The sequence below is a fragment of the Paralichthys olivaceus genome, chromosome 16, assembly GCF_024713975.1.
Source record: "Paralichthys olivaceus isolate ysfri-2021 chromosome 16, ASM2471397v2, whole genome shotgun sequence".
NCBI lineage: Eukaryota > Metazoa > Chordata > Actinopteri > Pleuronectiformes > Paralichthyidae > Paralichthys > Paralichthys olivaceus.
This window is the reverse complement of record NC_091108.1, coordinates 22,608,607-22,624,607: the sequence shown is the minus strand read 5'-3', so window position 1 is coordinate 22,624,607 and position 16,001 is coordinate 22,608,607. Positions and strand designations below refer to the sequence as shown.

General features: G+C 40.6%; 1 protein-coding gene across 1 annotated transcript; it reads right to left on the bottom strand.

The window, feature by feature from the left end:
• Positions 1-1,193: 1,193 nt before the first annotated feature.
• tgs1 (trimethylguanosine synthase 1) lies at positions 1,194-15,283 on the bottom strand. Its single transcript, XM_020113705.2, has 15 exons — positions 15,099-15,283; positions 14,932-14,999; positions 14,639-14,772; positions 14,430-14,520; positions 14,119-14,196; positions 13,331-13,891; positions 12,207-12,330; positions 11,361-11,447; positions 10,713-10,863; positions 8,173-8,497; positions 7,898-8,065; positions 7,375-7,521; positions 5,881-6,097; positions 2,282-2,360; positions 1,194-1,494 (listed from the first exon to the last, which is right to left on the bottom strand). The coding sequence occupies exons 1-15, from the start codon at positions 15,275-15,277 to the stop codon at positions 1,378-1,380; spliced, it is 2,526 nt and encodes an 841-aa protein (XP_019969264.2). The 5' UTR covers positions 15,278-15,283; the 3' UTR covers positions 1,194-1,377.
• Positions 15,284-16,001: the final 718 nt, after the last annotated feature.

Below are 16,001 nucleotides of genomic sequence, written 5' to 3'. Positions count from 1 at the left end.
AGTTCAAGAGAAGGCCTAAAACCTTACTATACTATATTTGTTACTATAGGTGTAGATTTTCCAGGGACACATGACACAAGTAAATTCTCTTTCCTCCTCTCCTTCTTCATCACATTAATGTCTCATCAATACATGTTACTGGCTTGATATCTTCCCTGGACTTTTTGCTTTTTATTGTTGCAGATCCAGTATCACAGCTGCAGCCACATCGCTGATCGTGGGGGCAGCTCATTGTAGATTATGATTACATGAAGTATAGATTGCTTAGATATACAATATGCCTATACTCGTATATTTGACAATTACTGGCAGGACCACTGTTATTAAGATTGTAATTGCTGCTCCCTTCAACATACATTAATAGACCTCTTCATTTATAATAGACACTGTCTAACGCACAATGAATATGTGAACATTGTTGTTTTGTTGATGTGCTCTGCTATATGTTGTATCTTTGGAATTTCTGTCAGTCCTGGGAGAGGAATCCCTCACATGCGGCTCTCCCTGAGGTTCCTGGGTTTCTTTCCTGTTAAGTTATTTTTGGCAGTTCCTCCTCACTCTTGCTGAGGATTAAAGTCTGAGGATGTTGAACTTTATTAAACCGGATGGCAAATTGTGATTTCTTAAAAAGGACTATGCTAATATTTGATTGATAGATAATAATAATCAATTCTATACCTCTTTTGCATGAGTTACGGAAAATAATGTGTTCTGTGGTCAAAGTGACCTTGACCTTTGACCTCCCCCCAAAATCTAATCAGTTCATCATTGAATCAACAAGAACAGCAGGGTTTTTTTTATGGTTCTTACCCAGAGACAGTATGCTGTTTTACCAGAGTTACTGTCTATAAGACACTGTCAGGGTATATATACACTGGTCTAGCTATAACATGGTACTGATAGAATTTGAATGAGAATAATAATTTCTTTCTTTTTAAACAATCAAACCACTTGTGGTTACTGTACTTGGTGTGAGGTTGTTTGTTGTTGAAGTGGCAACAAAGTTTTGAATCCTGAATCACAATTTTATTTGATCAATTTAATCCAGATTGATCATAACTCTTGAGGCTATACAGGACTTTTAAGGTATCGCCATGTGATTCAGTGTGACCTCTTTATTATCTGTTTTAACCTGAACTAAAACCAGTGCAATGACATGTTGTCTTAAATAACAACGAAGATGAGAACAAACATTATAAAAAATGTTTTATTGTTTATAACATACAATAAAAATTATAAAATTGAAATTGAATAAAACTGTTTGCTCTTTACACAAGTCAAACTGATGAGTGAATAAAAGGTGGAAGGCCCGAGTAGAAAGAGAGATCTATAGTGGGAACAGATTTTGGTTTGTTGTAGGAGGAAATGCTTACAGGGTCACTGGCTGTCTGATGTGATCAAGCTACCAAAGTAAGCAGTCACTGTCTTAAGCTTGTTGTTGAGATAGTTCTGCTCCACCTCCACCTTTCCTCCTGGACCAGCCAGAGAGGCTATCTGTGGAGACAGGGACACAGAGGTCATGCATTACCACACCTGTGAGTATTGTGTTGTGATTGAGGATCTGTTCAATCACTTCAGTAATGCACTGAATCTAAATTTGTTTTATCTGGTACAGGGAACAAGAATCTGAGGATTAGAACACGATTGTCTTTACTCGCATTAAAGGCTTTAAAAACAAAATGTTTAGAACCTGACTGTCAATCATCTGTATTTATAATCTGATGGTTGGGACTTAAATGATCCTTCCTCATTTCTCTAACAATCCTACCACATGCCCACATTTGATACAGCCATTCTAAATCAAAATGCTACAGATCCAACATCCCACATTTTGTGCAAATCTATCAGTGTGGTACATTGTGAAGGCCTGTAAGTTACCGATGAGTTTTGTTTCCCCTCAGGTCTATCACCAGTACGATCCATGCTTTGGTATCAAACCAAACAGACTCATCCAGCACTCACTTCAGGTGAAAATAAAGTTATAACATATATGTGAAATTGTCAACATCAAATGGGTTAAATATCAGATAACGTATTATAAACATACACTGATGTACTCAATTTGCTAAAATAATGTCCTACGATGTGAGAGAACAGATGCCTCCTGAATTACCCTGCTTCCATTGTACCTCAGTGTACCTATTGGCAGGTCTAGCTCAGACTTAATTTACACTAAATCATTTAAAAATACTTTTCATAATGTGCTCTGTGACCTTCTCTAGCAAGCACGTATATGTGACAGACAAAGCCAGTATTCTTTTGGCATAATCGACATACAGACCTGGTCCATATCAGCATTGCGAGGCAGGAAGTACACTATGTTGTCTGATATCAGTTTGGCCAGGCGGAAAATCTCAAATGTGGCTAGAGTTAAGGATGAAAACCAAATTTGTACATGAACATAGACATTATTTAAAACATTTGACTGATATTTTGTCCCTAGAAGTGTCCAAAACAAAAAGAATCACCCTCAATAATATAATCTGTTCTTCACACTTTGATATTTTGTGTATAACGGAATTTTGTCCAGATGAAGTTTCAATAGGAAAGTTGAGGGCTTCCGACAAACATTAGATTCATACTTACATCATATTTCAACCTGGCTTTAAACCAGATATTAGACCAACACACCAGGCAAAAAAAGATCCATAAAACAGCCATACCTACAGTAAAGCATTTTCAGTACATGTGCATGAGAGGTTGGGCCTTTGGACACAACATGAATGATCTTCAGTTTGAGCTGAGTGGGTTTGAAATAAATGCAGAGAAAACCCAGCAGCTTATCTTACCCAGAAATACACTTGATAATGTGTGAAATTTAAATGAGCGGCGACAATTGACTGACATGTGATTGATAATCACCTTAACTCCACAGATAATACTGACAGCCTTTAGAGTCAGTTAAACACAGCGGAAATGATTTCTTAACACTGTCATACACTATGGACAGTCTGCTGTGAATAGTGGTGTAAGTTGGTAAAATTATAGAAAAGACATGACCAAGCAAGGATTGTGAATCTATATCTTCGACTCCAGAGCTGCAGGATCCAGATTTGACCTTTTTTATAATAAACAATAATAATCATCATCATCATAATAAATATATATTATGATGATGATAATCATGGGTTATGATATAGATAAAGTAAATATAATATAATTTGCAGCTTAAAGCTAGAGGCACGTAAATCCTAACGTAAATGGCGTGCCACTAAATTGGAAGAATCTCGTTTAGTCTGGCTAGACAATCTTAAAACATACAGGAAGGCTCTCCGTAATGCCAGAGCAGCCTATTACTCATCATTGATAGTGGGAAATAAGAACAACCCCAGGTTTCTCTTCAGCACTGTAGCCAGGCTAACAGAGAGCCACAGCTCTATTGAGCCATCTATTCCGTTCGGTCTAAGTAGTAATGACTTCATGAGCTTCTTTAATGATAAAATTATAACTATTCGAGACAAAATTCATCACCTCCTGCCCTCAACAGGCACTGATCTGCACTCGTACACAGCAAATTTGAAAACAGCTGTAAAACCTGATATATTTTTAGACTGTTTTTCCCCCATCGGCCTTGATCAAATAACTTCATTAATTTCTTCATCAAAGCCGTCGACCTGTCTCTTAGACCCCATCCCAACCAGGCTGCTCAAAGATGTTCTACCTCTAGTTAGCCCTTCTTTATTGGACATGATTAATCTGTCTTTATTATCAGGATTTGTACCACAGTCCTTTAAAGTAGCTGTAATTCAACCTCTACTTAAAAAGCCCACTCTAGATCCAGAGGTATTAGCCAATTACAGACCAATATCAAATCTTCCCTTTCTCTCTAAGATCCTTGAGAAAGCTGTAGCCAATCAGCTGCGTGACTTTCTCCATAAGAACAGTTTATTTGAGGATTTTCAGTCAGGATTTAGAGTGCATCATAGCACAGAGACTGCACTAGTCAAAGTTACAAATGACCTCCTAATGGCTTCAGACAAAGGACTCATCTCTGTACTTGTCTTGTTAGATCTCAGTGCTGCATTCAACACCATTGACCATCAAATTCTTTCAGGTTCTGTGTTAGGACCACTTCTATTCAGTTTATATATGATTCCTGTAGGGAACATTATTAGGAATCACACCATTAATTTTCATTTTTATGCTGATGACACCCAATTATACTTATCGATCAAGCCTGATAAAGCCAATCAGTTAATTAAACTTCAAGAATGTCTTAAGGATATAAAAAGTTGGATGACCTACAATTTTCTGATGCTAAATCCAGACAAGACTGAAGTTCTTGTAATTGGACCCAAAAACCTCAGAAACTCTCTTTCTAGAGAATTAGTTACTTTAGACGGGATCACCCTGGCTTCCAGCTCCACCGTTAAGAATCTCGGAGTTGTTTTTGGATCTGTCCTTTAATGTCCATATAAAACAAATTTCAAAGACTGCTTTCTTCCACTTACGTAACATCGCCAAAATTAGATGCATTGTTTCTCAAGCGGATGCAGAGAAACTAGTCCATGCATTTGTTACTTCTAGGCTGGACTATTGCAACTCTTTGTTATCAGGTTGCTCCAATAAGTCTCTTAGGACTTTGCAGCTAATTCAGAATGCTGCTGCACGTGTTCTAACAGGAACCAAGATCAGAGATAACATCTCTCCCATTTTGGCTTCTTTACATTGGCTACCTGTTAAATCCAGAATAGAATTTAAAATTATCCTCCTCACATGCAAAGCTCTTCATGAGTAGGCACCATCATATCTCAAAGAGCTCATAGTACCCCTCCAGAACACTACGCTCTCAGAATGCTGGGTTCCTTGTGGTTCCCATAGTCTCCAAAAGTAGATTGGGAGCCAGAGCTTTCAGTGATCAAGCTCTTCTTCTCTGGAACAAACTACCATTTTTGGTTCGCCAGGCAGACAGTCAACACTTTTAAGAGTAGACTTAAGACTTTCCTCTTTGATAGAGCTTATAGTTAGGGCTGGCTCAGGTCAGCCCTTAGTTATGCTGCTATAGGATTAGACTGCCGTCTATTATCATCCCCATCTCTAAACATACATGTCTCATTAATACATGTTACTAACTAAACTTCTTCCCTGGAGTTTCTGTGCTCTCTCGTCCAGAAGGTTCTCATGGATCATGGCTGCTCCCTGTATTGGATCGTGGTTGCCACTGCCACTAAGAGTGGATTTCATGGCCCTGCCTGACATCCACTCTTGTTATTACTATTAGTCATAATTGCATGACATTAATATTAACTTGTTTATTATTGTAGCATTGTTACATATTACCACCACCACTGCTGCTAACCACTGCTACTGTAATCATTGCCTTTATTGTAATTGTACAATATGTTTCTGTTGCTTTGGGTTTTTTTGTGGGCAAGTTTTTCCTCACTCGAACCGAGGGTCTGAGAACAGATTGTAAAAGCCCTCTGAGGCAAAATGTGTTTTGTGAATTTGGGCTATACAAATAAAATTTGATTTGATTTGATGATAATCATAGGTTATGATATAGATAAATTAAATATAATATAATTTGCTGATTAATGAGATTTTGACATGTATTGTTCCATAATATTAAATTAATGGTAAATGGTTTGTATTTCTATAGCAGTTTTCTAGTCTTGATGACCACTCATAGCTTTACAGTACAGTCTGCCATTCAACCATTCACACACACAATCATATAGTGCATCTATTAGTAGCACTTTTTTGTTCTATGAGGGGCATTTCTGGGTTCAGCATCTTGCCCAAGGTCACTTCGGCATGCAGATGGGGAAGACTGGGGAACTGCCAATCTTCTGGTTGGAGGACCACCACTCTACCCCTCAGCCGCCTAATATAACATATTCTGTGATTATGACATCCCTATTTCAAGTCAAAGGATATCCATCAGGCTGCATCATGGTCTTGATGTCAAACACCTCAGCAGTTAGGTAGTCTGGTCCTCCCCATGGTGGTGACAGGAAGACCACATCGCCGCGTAGCTGGGATGCCAGCTGGAGGAAGTCCCCTTGCAGGAAGTCAATTTGGTTGTCCACGCCGTAAACTGTAGCATTGTGGCGTGCCAAGCTTAAGCGCACTGGGTCAATATCTACAGCCAGAACTGAAAAAAAGAGAGAGCAGAAAGGTTGTTTACTCCTGAAACTCCAAAAGTGTTTTGTGGACTCAAACACCCACCCATCGATTGGCATAGTGGTGAGTAGACATGAGCACATTTTCATTTTTCGCTGATCTATCCCTTTAAGACACATCTTTATTTGTTTTATTGTCCACATCATTATTATCATTATTCTGATCCAGTAAAGGCCTAGTTCTTTATAAGCAAAGATGGGCCGAGGATTGCCAGTTTGCCAACAAATTATTTAAATGTTAAAAAAACAGTGTTGCTCAAATAAATATAGGAAGGGATTTGGATATTTCATCCTCTACAGTGCATAACAAGATTAAAACAACAAATCTGGAGGAATTTCAGTGCATAAAAGTCAAGGGCGCAAGTCTAAGCTGACTAATTGTGCTCTCTGATCCCTCAGACGACACTGCATCAAGAACCATCATTCATCCATAAGAGATATAACCACATGGGCTAAGGATTACTTTGGCAAACATTTGTCAAGTTACATCCACAAATGCCAGTTAAAACTTTACTGTGCCAAAACGAAGCCTTATGTTAACCGTGTCCAGAAGCAACGCCAACTTCTCTGGACTTGAAGGCATCTGGAATGAACCATAACATCTGTGATGGCACCATTACTTCTGAAAAGTACAGAGAGATTTTGGAGCAGCATCTGCTGCCTTCAAGACGTCATCTTTTCCAGAGAAATCCATGTATATTTCAACAAGACAATGCAAAACCACATTCTGCACACATTACAAAGGCATGGCTGCAGAAGAAGAAGGTGGGGGTGCTTAACTGGCCACAATAGAGAATGTGTGGCGCATTATGAACCGCAAAATGCGACAATGGAGACCCTGTACTGTTGCACACATTAAGACTGATAAGAATGGGACAAAATGAAATGCTTCATCACTGGGTGTCTTGAGTCCCTAATTGTCTTTCAAGTGTTGTGAAAAGGAATAGCAACATTACAAAGTGGTAAATGCTTTACTGTCCCACCTTTTATTGAAATATGTTGCAAGAGTTAAAATTGAAAGAAGTGTTTATTTTGAAAAAAAAACCAATCAAATTCATGATGTCAAACATCAAATATTGCTTTTGTATTGTTTTTACTGTAATACAGGTCAAAGATCATTTATAAATCACTGTTCTCTGTTTTAATTTTAAATGTAACATACCGTCCCAACTTTTTCTGATAAGGGGTTGTAATTATAACAAAGAGAAAGCTGTTATTGGAGGTGGAAGGTGGTGGTGTGTGGGTTTACCTCTCTTTCCAGTGAGAGCAAATTGAATGGCGTTTCCTCCCACACCACAGAAGGCATCTATAATCAGCTCAGAGTCACAAAAGCTCTGCTGTACCCTGAGGGCGATATGTTCAGCGATCCTCTCTGGTGTCACAGAGAACCAGCCCTCTGCAACACACAACAATGTAAGCATTTTAGTATGTTAGTGTGTGTGTGTTCACTTGAACAAATGACCAAACACTGTTAAGATGAAAAGTGCATGTTCTTAAGACACAAGCATTAAAGGTAACTTCTCTGCACTGTCCTTACATTATCCAAAAAGAACAATTTAATTTAAGATCTTGGTGGTTCTGATTGATTGATTGATGATTTGAATGTATGTTGTCAGATATCTGTACCTCGGCTGCAAATGTGTTAGACGAACATATTTCTGTTGAGAAACAGTGTGTGTCGGTTTACCAAAACATATTAAGTGAAAATTTCATGTTTCCAAATAATGGTGATGAAATGGATTCTGTTAGATTAAAGATGCACACAGACTCACCTCTGTCCAGTCTGATCCCTTCATCAAAGCGAGAGAAGAGTCTGTAGCGTTGAGCCCAGTATTTAGCCAGCTCCGGTTCGGTTACCATGTCTGCTGGGACCTGCTGCTTCTTCCTTCGCTTACTCTTCTTCTTCTTCTTCTGTTTCTTTCCTTCTTTCACACTCAACTCTACACACACATGCACATGAGTTATCATTAGACTGAACCAGTTTTCACATTGTCTACAAACTATTACTGTATGTGTTTCACCAGAATCAACTGACACAGACTCCTACCCCGGTCATCTTTAGGCGCCTCAGAAAGGAGAAAGTCTGGGACTTCTGGATAAACTAACTGTCTACCAGGCTCCTCCTCCTCCTCACTATCCACCGTGTCCTTCCTCTTGTCTGCATCTGAACTGGACAGAGAACAAGAACTATGCTCTTCCAGCACCTCCTTATTTTCTTCCTCAGCACTCTTCATCTCCTTTATCTCTTTCTTCTCCTCTTCTCCCAGAGATGGACGATTGTCCTCAGGGTCTTGTGAACTTCCTTCTCCTGTCTCACTCTTCTCACATGGTCTCATCTGTGTCTCTCTCTGGTGTTTAAGGAAGTTTTGGACCTGTCAAGTAAATTATTATAATTAGTCTTCCATGATGATAAATCTACAGTCCAGTCTCCTACTTTACTTATTATTTTTACTTATGTATTCTGTCATTGCTGATCTGTAACAGTTGTTCAATCTATTCCCACCTGCCAGCAGCTTGCATCAGATGCAAACTCCACTGCTGAAAGCTTCAGTGTGTAGACTTTTGTGGTGAATTTGCATGTTGCAGCTGAACACCCCTCACCTTACCCTCCCCTTCCAAACATAAAAAAACAGTGGTAGCCTTCAATTGTTATGAAAACTCAAAAGGTGTTGAGTTTGTCTCGTCTGGACTACTGTTGAAAACATGGTGGCCTCTGAGGAGAGGAGCCCCTCCTGATTTAAATATAAATGGGCAATTGTCAGGTAAAGGAACAACAATTTGTACAATTTAGATGAAACACACTGAGAACAGTGAGAACATTGCTAGGTTTAATTTATGTACAATTTCTTACAGTAGATTCCTTTCTTACACACTGGACCTTTAAATGTGGCAATGCAATCAACACATATGTACATTTCTTGTTCTTATTTCAAAGAGTGTTAACCACTTTGTAGCTTAACTAGGACTAAAAAGGATTGACAGAATTAACATTGTAAGGCATTTCAAGAATAGAACCCTGGTAAACTAGGCAAAAAACTGACTGAACTCTGCAGATCATTTATCAAGTGTCCTGCTGTCTTCATATGGCTGTATGGATTTAATGGTGTGAAGAGGAAGCCTTTCATCCAGTAAAAACAACTAGGGACAACAGCTGTTGTCAGAATCAGTCTTATTATTGAATAGATTAATGCTGACTACTACTACTGCTTTAAACAAATTTGAAAACGTCTTATTCACCCAAAAAGTGACCAAAAACGAAGTAAAACTCGTCCTCTGCTGAGCCATGGGATCTCTGTGTGTAGCAGCAGGCCACCATATTCAGCTGACATCTCCAATAGCACCTTGAATATCCTGCGCTGTTTCGCTTTGGAGCGGATGCTGTTTATGATTTTCACAACGGGAGTCATCACGTGCCCAAAGCCGATCACTTTAGCACATAAGGCCTGCTGGTGAATGATGCAGTGGTAATGCAGACCTTTTTGAGAAGTCTGGGACACACAGATGAAACCTGTATGTCGGCCGATCACGGCAGGAGCTCCGTCTGTAGTCACCGCAACCAGCTTTTCCGATGCAACCTTTTTCTGCACGGAAAAACTCCTTCGCCGCGGTATAAATTGTCAGCTCCCCTCGTAATTGTCTTTAGGGGCAGTAGTGTCAGGAGTTTCCTTTTGTGGAGAAATCATCGAACACTTTCCGGATAAAGACCAACCGCTGCGCTGGATGCTAAACTACCTGCACTTCGCCAGAAGTGGTCCAGCTGATCGGCCAAGTTAACGGATATGGCCGACACTCGTCTAGCCATCGTAGATGCCCCCGGTTGCACATCGGAGAGGGTGGAGATTAGATCGGTCTTTAGGTACTGTGTTAGCAATAATCATCATTGCTTCTTTGAAAACTTCTCCGTCTGAAAATTCCTTCTTCTTCTTTATCAGAAAATGTGTCGCGCTAAACGATGCTTCGGTTGGTTTATGGGAGTTTTTCGCCGGTCCCGTGAAAAAACGCTGCTGCTCACCCAAAGCTGACTTTAGCTAAAGGGCTTTCTCTGCCCGTGGGTGGTTAGCGTGGTAGCTTTGGTGACGCGTAGTGAAGTGTCTCTCCACATTGTGCCGCTTTGCCGTCGCCACAGTCGCCCCGCAAATGAAACACACGCAGCTCTCTTTCTCAGTAGTAAAACAGAACTCTTCCTCCAGCTCACTGTGAAAACGACATGTTTTCGGGCTAAGAAACCGCATTCAGCCGCCCACCCCGTCTTCACTGCGCCCGCTAGCTTACTCTCCGAGAATGTTGAAATGTCGTCATGCTCACAATACTGACCTTTGAACTATACCTTTCCAACTTCAATATGAGAATACAAATTTGACAGTATAAAAAATAAATAATTCAAATTATTTAGAAACGCATATGAAAGTTTAGACGCAGCTCACTGGTGAGTTATGACCTGGTGCCCGTGTCGGTGACCCCTGCTTTATTCATTACACTCTTGAAAACAGAAAAATCGGGGATTGATTAAATGGCAACTCATATGGATCTACTACCAACCATCAGTCCACTGCAGTTTAATCATCAACAATGTGTCCCAGGTCTTACCTTGTAGAGGGACGAGCAGATTGGTGGCCCTGTGCTGTCCCTTCCTGTTTCTGAGAACTTGGTGTGTTTGTTGACACTGCGGACCTGTCTCTTAGTCCACCTCTGACGCTTCTGACCAGCACCGCCTTTAAAGCTTAACACACTGCTGAACCTGGGCAGGCACAAACACAATCACTCACAGAGACATTCACTGTGCGAACACTGCCACAAAAACACTTATTTGTTATAAATACACACAGACAAATAGCACTTTTCTCGTCTTGATAACCCCTAAAGCACTGGGATCGAACTGCCAACCCTCTGGTTAGAGGATGACCACTGTAACCCCTGAGCCTCTGATGTAGGCTACAGTCGCTTGTTTCACTGATTAATAAAAAAATCGATATCATTGTTTTTTTTTAGCAGAATATAAACCTTATCTCTTCCATTTGAACTTGTCAGTCTTACTTTTAAAACAAAGCTGCCATTAGGGCTACAATAATAAAACAAATACAGTCCAGTTATCCTTAAGCTGGAACCCCCCACCCCCCCTTTCTGGTTCTTATGCTCAGTTTATTTTAAGTGTTTTGGAGAGGTGTTCATTTTATTGCTCAGCTGTGGTGTGTGCTGCTGTTGGACAAGCAGAATGGTTGACCAGATCAGACTTACTCGGGCTCTGGATTGTTTTTGAGTCCTAGTTTACGCCAAGCTTCCTCTGGTGTCAGGTCAGGATTCTCCTCAACATCCAGCTCATGACTGTGGGGAAAAACAAAATACTGTGTCAAAACTATATTTTAACATTTATTTTCACACTTACGTCTACTTCTTTTTTAGTAGCTGAAGCCCACGGGAAAACTACATTTTATATTTTCTCATATAACTTAACAAGCTCATAGAATCCTACACAGTGCACTTCAAACTTTACTTCTGTGTCAGAAAAGGTTTAAGCTAAGGATCTGGTGGAAATGTGGAATCAAACCAGAAACATGAAGGTGCTACAAATACTCCACTTCAATATTTGATGTCCATTTAAAGCCATGAATGTCATGTTTTTATGAAATTCAGTGTGATTATTACTAAGACAAGGAAGCATGTTTGCAATCAAGTTGTACAATCGATAACTATGACATCTGAAAATTTCAAGCAGCTTTATTGGACATGGATGGATTAGCACTAAACCTGGCTAAAACTGATTATTACCAATCAATTTCAATTATTATGTTATTATTGATATGTAGTGTGTGAGTCTGGCTCTATCAGACAGACACTGCATGAGCTGTGAAAAAATGAGAGAGGAAGTTTTTACATAACAGGACCTTTTTCAGAATATAATTAAGTCTATAACAAATCAACTGCAACAAATAACAATTAGGACAAGCTTAGCTTTGCGGAGAAGGAACAGACAGTTTTCAATTACTGTTCATTGCACATGGGATACATCATAATAAAGGCTTTACGACACATGATTTATTGATGCTCCATACACACACAATAAAAAAAAACAAAAAAACCCACCTGCGTTTAACTTTGACATGTCCTCCTCCAGGGGGTTTGTCGCCATCGTCGTCATCTTCTCTATTTGACATCTTATTCCTTGAGCCGTACTGTTGGTCAGTGCTGCCCATAACTTGCTGGGAATCTGAGCCAAAACACTGAAGATATTTATCAGCAAACTCACACTGTACACTCATTAAATAAATGTGCATTATCCCAAATGTAATAATACAACCGTAGTATGCTATGTCAAAAATATCAAACTTGTATAGCTATATAATGATACATTTTGGGAATCAAGGTTCAACAAAGATGCAATTTTGCATATGAATTTGCTAAACTGATGTGAATTAGCTGACAGGGATCTAGAGTGCAACCATTTTGGTCGCGTGTGTACTGGCAGTAAAGTCCTGGTCCTTCATCCTGAGGAAGGGAGGAACGGTCGGCCAGCACAGCGTCTCATTGGAAGGTGTTCAGATTCTATACTTGGCGAAGAACCCACATAAGAGCCTTCACAAAACATTTGATAAAACCTTGAATTCCACTGCAGCAATCCAAGCAACCATTGAGCAACTACAGATCCTGCTGAGCAGGATTAATGTCTTGCTGAGAGCTACATGCTTGTTGCATGAACGGGCACCATGAAAGCAATATCTACAGAGTTAATGCCGAATCCTATCTGCCTGGAAATGTTATAAATGTTTCAAATGGTCACAAACATGGGCAGGCTTTCTCCAAGTGCTGCCAATCGTCAGTGTGATGATGACAAAGGGGCAAATAGTGTGTATAAAACTGAGAAAAAGACAGCGAGCTATGACGAAGACTGCAAAAAGCTCTACAATGAAAAAGATTGATATGGGAACATTTTATATACTGCATAAAATATCTATCATTATGAAACTGTGGTGGGACAAATAAAGAATATAGTGTATATTGTGTGTAGTACTGTAATGAATGATGATGCGTGATGTGGCCAAGTGATGGCAGCTGTGGGAAGGTGTAAGTTACGAGTAACAGAGTAGTATTGAAAGGAGCACTTGTTTATCAGAGCAATTCAGATGGTGGATGTGATGCGCTATGAATTTTTAAGGAAGAGTGCCACTACTAGGACACACGCACACACACACACGCACGTACGTACGTACCTGTCTGTTTGGCTGTGTCCTGCTGAGAGGATGCAGCAGATCTTTTACGATGATTCCCACCATCAGAAGGATCGTCAGAGCCACAGAGCTGATCCTCAGAATGCTCGCTGATATCAGCCACATTCATACAGTCTCTGTGTATCTCTGAGGGAGTCACTGAGCTCCCACAAGTCTCTAATGTGCACTTCTGTCCAAGCAGATCTTTCAAAACCTCCACATCATCATGAAGGGCTTTCACGTCTCTCCGTTGGCTCTCCTCTCCAGTCTGTCCATCCTTCCACTCCGCTGAAGGTATCTCTATGCCTTTGTCCATCACCCCTGCCACTCCACCAGTGTTCCCATTACAGATGGATTGGTCAGTGGTCCAGCCCTGCCCCGCCCAGTAAGAATACTGCTCCCAGTACGAGTAGTAGGTGTCTGCAGCATGTTTGTCCCAAACAGCTTTTGTTTCTGGGTCGTCCCAAGGAGTGGTCACTGTTCCTTGATCTTCTGCAGAAAGCAGCTCACTCTCTGGATGTTTCTCTAGCCAGCTGCTCCACAGCAGAGCTTCACCCTGTTGAGCTTCAAGGGGTATGGAGGAGGTGGAGAAAATAAAGAAGCAGTATTGAATATTGGCCGCATTATGACATTTGAGCCAACTATGTCTGCTGATGAAGATGCTCACCATCATTGAAACATCAACACATCTATGTGTTTTATGTGCTTCAGTGAGAGACACATTTCATTAGGTTCAGTGGACAGCTACACAATAGTTGACTTTGCAGTAATCTTCATGTTATCCTGCTTACCCCAGTAGGTTTCCCAGCCAGCATCTTGGATCTCTCCCGCTCCTTGCTCCAGTGAATCATTCACTTGCCTCTCATCAACTGGGCCATTAAAGAGAGCAAAGGACGTGATTTCAATGGAGCTTCTCTTTTGTCTCTGGCAGTAACTTTGTTAACAGGTGCACAAAACCCTGTGTAATGTTTTCACTGTACAATTTCATAATCTATTTAGGAGGAATCAGATTAAGCCACTTGCTCTAACATCCTATCACATTTGGAAAATGCTTCTGTCCTATCCGTATGTGTAAATAGTAATAATAAATGAATGGGATTACCTTTGTTGTCAACATGTAGCTCTACTTCATCTCCCTCCTCTTCAGCTTGTTCTCCCAGGTATGTGGCAGGCTTCCTGTCAGACCTCCTCCCCTGTCACATGATCGTAAACAGGGACATTCAGCAGCAGCCCAAAACATTGAGCTCAATTCATTAGTTAATGAAAGTGACAAGGAGCTAGCCAGACTGTCTAGCAGTGTATCTCACTTACTGCTCTCCTCTGGTCAGAGGAGCTGATGAAGGCCAGAGGCAGACCCATGCTTGCCATTAACTGCGCCTCTTCATCCAGCACTTCCTCTTCCTCCTCCTCTTCTTCTTCTTCTTCCTGCTCATCATCACCTGCCTCTGTGAGCATTTCAAACACAATCGTCTTTTCAACTTCTTGATCTTACCCTCCCTGTTAGATGCATTCTTCATTTCCACTCAGTCAGAACTTCAACAACACCCTGCAATGATTCTGAAGTCAGGTAACAGACAGAGACTGTGAGATGCTGTCGCACACACCTTGTACTGCAGTCTCCGCTAGTTCAGAGCTCAGCAGTCTGTTATCAGAGCGGTAAAGCTCTCGGTCCCTGCACAGAGAAGGACACACAGACAGACAAAGCTGAAGACCAACAACAGTTCCGTGTACACCACACCGTGGAGTGGCCGTGGACAGAGGAGAGACTCACTGTACGAAGGCTCTGGAACACAGACAGTGGATCGTCTCCTCCTCAGGCCGATGTCTCCTGCTAAAGAAGACATCTGCCACCACGGTCACCAGGCTGCTCCTCTCCAGCATCATGACAACGAGCTCACCGACTCTGACCCCGTGTGAGCCGGAACTAGCATGGCGACACTTCAGCAACATCAGCCGCGACTTCCGCCCGCATCCTTTCACAATAAGGTCTCAGTTTCCCCATAGTACTCTGTTGGTTCATTGAAACGATTGAAACCCTTAAAACCCAGTCATACTGCCATACAGTCTTAAAATGAGATGTCAGTTTTGTGTTCAGCTCTGCTGCATTGCATTTGAATGTAGATATTGTCCTGTGCAGCATCTTGCTGCTAGAGGGTGCTGTTCATAAAGGAGATAAATAATGTTAAGATGCGAGGTACTTTTTTTCTGACAAATATGAGTACTTGATTTTTTTTTACATGGCACTGCCACGCATTTCATTAAGATGTGATACCACAATGATATTTTAAAATTCAACTGCGTTTCTTTTAACATGGCACTGCCTCACATTTAAAAGATGTAACCTCTAACACATCATGTCGACATATATCATCTCTGTCTTCTATCTGTGAGGACAACTTCTTCTGAGAGGCAGGTTCTTTTCAATGTCAATATGCTTCTCTGCATTATCAGTGAGCCTGTTTCTGTATGTACAGGTCTTCCAAAAATGCTGCCATTTTAAATGCATTTATGTCGAATGTTATCCTAATGATCAGTTGAAAACGTTTGTTTCCAATCATTATACAAATATCTATTTAAAAAAACCGTCTGAAACTTTTCGATCACTTATTGTTTGCCACTTCACATTTTAAAGTCACCCCCCATAAAGGTCTTAATTATTTCTTAAGGTGTTTAT

Bases quoted from the DNA above. Each gene is read 5' to 3' on its own strand.
- tgs1 (XM_020113705.2), bottom strand. From the start codon at position 15,277: ATGTTGCTGAAGTGTCGCCATGCTAGTTCCGGCTCACACGGGGTCAGA. The intron at 10,864-11,360 runs GTAAGTCTGATC...GTGCCTGCCCAG, and splicing joins AAAAACAATCCAGAGCCCGA to GTTCAGCAGTGTGTTAAGCT. The intron at 1,495-2,281 runs GTCTGTATGTCG...CTGTCTCCACAG, and splicing joins GCAATGCTGATATGGACCAG to ATAGCCTCTCTGGCTGGTCC.